We start from the raw sequence: 7,697 nt of genomic DNA on the forward strand, positions 1-7,697 counted from the left end.
AGTAATTTCAGATCAGCTTTAGATTTCTATCCTGTAAAGTTGTTCGAAGATAGTGTATTCATATATGAAATTATGAAGTTTTGGCTATATCTTCTAATTAATCAGCTTTTCGCTCAGCCTCAGTTTCATCTAGTACAGTAAGAATTCAAAACAAGTTGCGACAATTGATTTCTTTAAATGTTGAAAAAATGATCTATTTTGATCACAAAGTTGAGGTTTTTTCTTCGGATTCATTTGAAAATTGAACTACATTGGTTAATTTACCTAGATTCGGAATACTACTTGACTCTCAGTAAACTATTTTGGGTCTCATTTAACAGGTTGGAGAGGCATCACCATGTCATTCTAAAGATTTCAGTGCAAATTTAGGCAAAATTTTCACCATTAGCTAACATAAACCTGTGTTATCCAAAATGAATAGGAAAAGTTAAGCTTGAAAAGCAACATTTGATTTCATGATTCGGTATTATAAAAAGTAATTCAGTCATGCTAATTGATAAGATCTAAGGAACAAGGTCAACCAACAAAGTATAAACTATCAAGCACTCGATCCATAAATTAACACAATTCTATTACAGAATCATAAGATTTTATCAAAGCAGCTATTGCTAAGAAAGACATACATTCTATAACTAAGTTACAGCATTTAAACTAAAGCTCTAAAAGAGCTCATAAACGAGATCAAAAATTAATCCAAATGCGAAATTCCTAAATTCCAAAATGCCATAATTGTTTCCACTCAAAATTGGATCGATGAACACATCTGATCATGTTTCTACAGATTATATAATACTTACACAAATTTAGACTTATAAAGTAACAAAGCTATTCAGCTCACCATTATGCTACACTATGATTCTTCCATTTCTACAGCATTCTTCTCCAGAGAATCTTTTGTCAACTGTGATTTTTTCAAAGCTGAAAAGTATAACAAGAAAACTTTAATTTGAAGAAAGCATGAAGATTCAGAAAGTATGACCAATGCGCAAAAATTGTGCCAAATCTTCAAATGCATTCTAGTAGGTTACATTACAGAAAAATTTCAACACTACTAAGGCCCTGTTCTTTTGAGCTTCTAGGCAGAGCAGAGCAGATTTCAGCACAGCAGAGCAGATATTATTATTATTATTATTATTGTTTTTCTTATTATTATTATTATTATTATTATTATTATTATTATTATTATTATTATTATTATTATTAATTATTATTATTATTATTATTATTACTACTACTACTACTAATATTATCGCATTATTATTATAATCATTAAATTTTTAAAGTTAAATATTAATTATTATTATATTAATTATAATTATTATTAAATATTATTTAATTATTATTATTAAAAATTAATAATTAGTATTATCTTTAAATATTAGTCATTATCTTAATATTAATTGCTATTATAAAAATCAATTATTGTTATTATAATTAATATTATTAGTTACAAATATTATTATTACTGTTAGTATAATTACTATTATTATTACTATTATTATTATTATTATTATTAAATATTAATTATTATTGTTATTATTATTATTATTATTTTTATTAATAATTATTAATAATTTATTATTATTATTATTATTATTATTATTAAATATTAATAATTATTTATTATTATTTTTTTATTTTTTTATTAAATATCAATAATTAATTATTGTTATTATTATTATTAAGTATTAATTATTATTATAATTAAATATTAATTATTTATTATTATTAAATATTATTTATTTATTATTATTATTATTATAAAATATTAATTATTATTATTATTAAATATTAAATATTAATTATTTATTATTATTAAATATTAATTATTATTATAATAATTTAATATTAAGTATTAATTTTAAGTAGAGCAGAGCAGATTGAAGCAGAGCAGAGCAGATTGAAGCAGAGCAGAGCAGAGCAAAACAGCTCTAAAGAACGGGGCCTAATTGTGCCCAAATTTGAGAACTGATCAATCAGAACAGTAAACATATGAAATTTCACTGGGATAAAAATGAACAATTCAAAATACAACTTAACAGCTCAACTCTATCCCATCCCTTGTCCCCTAGAACCCAAGGAAATTGCAATGTTATTTATTAATCCGTAGTAAGCAAGTATAAGTGTTAAAGAGTCCAATTAAGAAAACTCAACAATTTCTGAAACAGTAATAAGTTGGTAAGAGGTTAGCAAGTAGAGAACTCCTATCCTTAAATTGTCGGATTTCACTTAATTGAACATTCAATCAACCATTAAATTCATCCAACTTGAAAGTAAAATGGTTATATTGAGACACAACACAACCCAACCCTCAAACCCAATTGCAAGTCAGCACAAATAAATTACATACTAGAAGTGTTTTAGAAACAACTGATATAACAATTTGCTCATTTAGATAAACTAACATGGTTTTCCTTTAATGATTTCCAGAATCACTGGCAGCTAAATAATTAAGCCTAGACGCCTAGTGTTTTACATCCACAGCTACAATCAATCCGTGTTACTGTATCCTTTTCCATTTCACGCGCACTGTTACTGCTTGCATTATAAACATTATTAATGCAACAAGCCATCTAAAAAGAATAACAAGGGGCAGCTAGTCTGTCAGGTACAATGGTAAGGTAAAAGCTTACATATTTACAACAACTCCATCTGCTACTATATACAAACGAACTAACACAATCACCACTAGAGCATCCTAGCAAGATTTGCCAGCATATTTACCATAAGCTCATAGAATTTCATGCCCATCAAAACACAACATTTGTGCACTTGCTAGCAGCAATCCTATATATTCCTTGATCACTACATAGCTACTATATCACCAACCATATTCCTCCTGGTTAGTTTCTCAAAAGAGTTTACATACATCTACCTAAGCTAACAAATTCTGAATCATCTATTGGTTTAACTAACAAACACTTCACATTTTCAGTTATAGCTTCGAGTAATTTAATCTCCATTCAAGCTAGGAAAAATAAACTGTTAAATTATGTGCCACCATATCCTGTTTAAGCAGCCGTTTGATTTTTGCTTCAATTTCAAATAAACATTCCAAAAATTGACTCCATTACAATATGGATATAAAAAGATATACATGCCAATATGTGCATAGAGCCATAAAGAAGGAAAAAGACTACTAAGGGTAAATAGAATTTATTTAATCATCAGAGGATCATCAATGACAAAAAAAAAAAAAAAAAAAAAAAAAAAAAAAAAAAAGAAGAAGAAGAAGAAGATGAAACATTTAATTATCCTGACCACCAGATAAAATGAACCAAATCAGTAATCCCCGATATTTACCAAAAATAGTTGAGATGTTATTGATACCATGAAGGTTTTACTCGTAGAGTAAACTGTTGATAGATTTAGAGGTATGCATCAACTTCAGGCTGAAAAGGCCTTTGGTATCAACAACCGCTGCCAGACATTGTATCATTCACTAGAGCACCACAGGGGTCAGACAACTAAGTTAAACGCAGCTAAATCTATATGTAAGTTGATATTGCAGCAAATTTATACAGTGCTACAAACCTAATCTCTTCCAGTACCAAATGGATGGCTTCCAGCATCATTGAGCTTTAGATTTTCATTTTGAAATAAATTTTATCAGAATGTGTTGACCTGAGCAGCAGGAGGTATTAATCTTTATGAACTGCAGGATAACAAGCCAAGAGGGATTCTTTTTTCCTTTGGAGCATTCTTTTTCTCCAATCAGCTCTTGTCAAGTTGTCATATTACTCAGTTATTTTGTAACAGACTAATATTATACTCAACTCAAACACATGATAGTTGGGCTCCCTAGCAAACCTTCCCAGGAAACAAATGAAGAATCTCTTCAGAAATCTTAATGTTTGGTACAGGCTATGCAAGTTCTAAGTTACATCTTTCTGATGGCATTTTGGTCTAAACTTGTGATTACATTCTTACAAAATACTACATACTCCTTAAGAAATTAATCTGTATCATCCAAAATAGAAAACATATTTCCAACCTACGATTTAATTATTTTGACAATAGGAGCATAAAAGAAACTGACACGATATACCTAGGTGGCTAGGTGTATGAGACAAAGCAAGGGAGACGGGAAGTTAGCAGCAAACAAATTACTAGAAAATAAGCAAGTAAAAAGCACGAGGGAAAAAAAAAATTAGACATAAAACTCACATTTAATAGATGATCCAGCTAGACATGTTAGTCGTGACTTTGTATTGGCCTCAGACAATGGCTTTGACTTTTCTTTGTTGGTAGCACGTACATCCCAGACACGGATCACTCCATCAGAAGATGCAGAGGCTAATAAATAAGGATTTTCAGTAGCACCAGAATTTCCATCCCTAGAGAGCACAACAATTCCTTTTACACGAGACTTGTGCGCATCCTCTATGCTGTAGGCAACCTTCCCGCTAACTGTGTCCCATGCTGTGAGTGCACGGTCTTCCCCACCAGTAAAAATAAGTCCGTTCTGCAACAATTAATTTGAAGCCATCAATCACAAAAAAATACAAATAATTATAAATTAAGCCCTATCGCCCCTATGCTATGCTAATACTACAACTAAAGCCCTCCCAAAACAAATTTCCATTTTTCCCTAGTTGCTAGATCAAAATTTAGATAGAACACTAATGTAACTTCAGAAATGGCAAAAGCAAAGACTTGGAACCCAAATTTGATATGAAATATTTGGTTATGAGCTTGGTTCTATTACCAATAACCCAAATTCAACTGAATCCAAACACGTTAAATGCAATCACAAATATTTGAACAGATAAAGCCACTATATATTGATTCTTTTTAATCAACTTTCCAACTCCCCCACCTCAACACAAATAAAACAACACAAAAACTGAAACTTTGCATCCAAAACACACATTCTTTCAGTGTTAAGGTCCACATTTAGATAAATAGAAAGAAATTATCAACTTTGCATATCACATTTCCAACACTCTAAACAACTATAATATGATAATATAAGCAATACTAACACCACAAAGCAGCAAAAGCTTGTTATATACACCCGGGTGTACCGTACACCCATGAGTATTTTGTTTTCATTTTGATGATTGTTTTTTATTTAATCATCAAATGAAGATCAAAAACTAACCTAGAGTTAGTTAGGTGTATGGTGCAGTCAGGTGTATGTAACAATTTCTACAAAGGAGCTCAAAATTTGAACTTTAAACAAGGGAGAAACACGAACCTCACCAGGGGCGGCACAAAGAACACGCTTAGCACTCTCAAATTCCCCAACAATCTTGGCATCTTCAGCCTCATGAAGAGTAATTTTCTCATCAGAAACCATAAAAAACCTACCCCCACCAGAACAATACTCAACAATGTTAGCTTCCTTCTCTAACCTACAAATGAAACTCCTCCTTCCTCTAACCAAATTAACCATTGCCAAGCAAGAATCTCTCCCAACAGTCAAACCCAATTTCCCAGAAGGATGAACACACAAATCATTAATCCCCTTCTTGTGAACCTGAATCGTCTTGAGAAGAACAAAAGGGTCGACATCGAAGATTGAGAAGGACCCATCATCGGCAGCAGCGAAGAGGTTGCGAGGGAAGGAGGAGAGAGAAGGAGGGGTGAAGAAGGAGAGAGAAGTAACGGAAGTTTCGAGAAGGAGGGAGCCGAGTTCAGAGGATGTTGCGAGGTCGTAGAGTTTGACGGTGTCGTCGCCGGCGGAAGAGGCGGCGACAACGCCGGAGACGGCGACGGATTTGATGGGGGAAAGGTGGGCGGCGTAGGAGAATTGGGGGTGTAGGGTTAGGGTTTGGTCGGATGAGGTGGATTTGGGTTGTCGGAGTTTGTAGCCCCAGATGAATTTTTCATAGGAGCCGGCGATTAGAGACATCGTTAGCGATGTGTGCGATGGATGTGCCGATGGCTGCCGGGGAGTTTATTGTGGGTTGTTGACAGAGTGCAGGGAAAGGGGAAGGAAGAGTAGTTCTAAAACCCCTAATTCAGGGTTTATGCCTCAAGCTTGGAATTTTGAAAGTTAGAAAAGCTTGACTAGTTGACCCAAAAACCTAATTCCCTCTACATTTTAAAAATAAAATAATTGTGATAAATACTTCCTTCATTTTTTTAGTTGACACCGTTTGACTTATACCCTATTGAGACAATACGCTTTTGACTCGATTTTGTGGTTTTAGAATTTGTTAAATACACCCGGGCAATTTGCTTATTAATTTTTGTTCATTTATAAAATGAGCAAAATTTAATGAGTAAATAACTCGGGTGTATCGTACACTCGGATGTACAAAATAGCCTCTCTTGTGATTTATAGATACGATAAAACATACTCATGTGGGAACTTGTTTTAATCGTTTCAATATATATTTTATAAATATCTACTTTTAATAATTTTACAATGTTGATAATCAGATATATTAATCGTTAAAAACATGTGTTGGCAAACGTGATAATAGAAAGGTATCAACTTAAAAAAACAGAGGAAGTAAAAGAGTAAATATTCATTAATCATCATTAAGTAAATAGAGGTGGCAATTCGATTCAATAAGTATAATATGGGATTTGATTTGGTTGTGGTTTGATTTTAACTTGTATTCAAATTGTGTTTGGGTCCAATTGAGCTAATTGGGCCTAGTCATTAAATGATCCAATATTCCAAGGTCAAGTCCCGAGCCTCCAATCAAGCCAAGTCAGCCATAAGTCAATTGGTCCAAATTGCAATGGTCAGTCCATAATTATTTGGGGCCCAATTGTTCTCCTCTCCTTATATGCAAAGGTATAAAAGTCTTCAATTACTTCATTTATGACATATACACACAAAGCCTCAAGCATTAAATCTCTTGCATAGCTTTCTCCCTAAAAATACTGTTTGACTTCGGCATCGGAGGGGTCTTCCTCGGATCCACCCCCGGGGCCAGTTTACGTGTGTTTGCTGTGCAGGAAACCTTCGGCCCAGCATCCTTTGGACCGGACAAGTCTTCATCCACTTCATTGGACCTTCGGCAGGGTCCTATTGTTTTCATCCGAAACAATTTGGCGCCGTCTGTGGGGAAGACTTTCAAAAAATCTTTAAGCCAATCAGAATCATCTTGCAATCATCTTAGTAGCAATGGCTAAGAACCGCAAGAACAAAAGACTAAGTCAAGGAGCGGGCGAAAGGCCTAAAACTCCTACACCATCACCTTCGCCGGACCGGAACTCTTCTAAGGGTGCTAGTTCGAGGGGAGGATCATACCGGGAGGATTCCCTTTCTCCCGTAATTCACAACTCTCATCATAGACCGAGTCCCCCTCGGTCTAACAGAAGTCAGTCCGAGCATAGGACTCAATCAGTGCCCCAAAGCCAACCTTCGACCATCCGCTCTCACTCTCACACTCAGCCGAGGACCCCTTTAACGGGGCCCAGCTCGGAAGAAGTGGCAAGAGCGCTGGCGGTGCTCATGGAGGCAATGAGGGCACAAAATATGCCTCCACCTCGTGATCGAACTCCTCCGCATACCAGGCATCAACGGAGGAAGCTCGACCAAGATGGGGGGAAGCCTCCCTCCTTCCGAGAGCTGGAAGAGTGGGAAGAGGATACCTGGAGGACTGAAAGAGAGAGGAAAAAGAACCCTCAATTTTTCAAAGGATCCTCTACCTCTCGGCCAGAAACGCACAAGAGCAGCAGCTCAGCCTCTCGGCCGGAGACTGCCCACCGAGAGCGACCTGAGACTGTTCGCC

The 7,697-nt window shown here is 34.6% G+C and overlaps 1 protein-coding gene across 1 annotated transcript; it reads right to left on the reverse strand.

Moving 5' to 3' along the window:
- Window positions 1-546: 546 nt before the first annotated feature.
- On the reverse strand, window positions 547-5,983 carry LOC145612064 (uncharacterized). The gene is made up of 3 exons (XM_081667442.1): window positions 5,201-5,983; window positions 4,168-4,465; window positions 547-918 (listed from the first exon to the last, which is right to left on the reverse strand). The coding sequence occupies exons 1-3, from the start codon at window positions 5,855-5,857 to the stop codon at window positions 851-853; spliced, it is 1,023 nt and encodes a 340-aa protein (XP_081523568.1). The 5' UTR covers window positions 5,858-5,983; the 3' UTR covers window positions 547-850.
- Window positions 5,984-7,697: the final 1,714 nt, after the last annotated feature.

The sequence above is a fragment of the Chenopodium album genome, chromosome 3 (assembly GCF_948465745.1).
Source record: "Chenopodium album chromosome 3, dcCheAlbu1.1, whole genome shotgun sequence".
Classification (NCBI taxonomy): domain Eukaryota; kingdom Viridiplantae; phylum Streptophyta; class Magnoliopsida; order Caryophyllales; family Amaranthaceae; genus Chenopodium; species Chenopodium album.

What these genes read in the sequence shown, in the direction of transcription:
- LOC145612064 (XM_081667442.1), bottom strand. Translation starts at nt 5,857, where the DNA reads ATGTCTCTAATCGCCGGCTCCTATGAAAAATTCATCTGGGGCTACAAA. An exon ending in TTTGTGCCGCCCCTGGTGAG is followed by an intron (nt 4,466 to 5,200) that starts GTTCGTGTTTCT and finishes TAATTGTTGCAG; the next exon opens with AACGGACTTATTTTTACTGG. An exon ending in AGCTGGATCATCTATTAAAT is followed by an intron (nt 919 to 4,167) that starts GTGAGTTTTATG and finishes TATACTTTTCAG; the next exon opens with CTTTGAAAAAATCACAGTTG.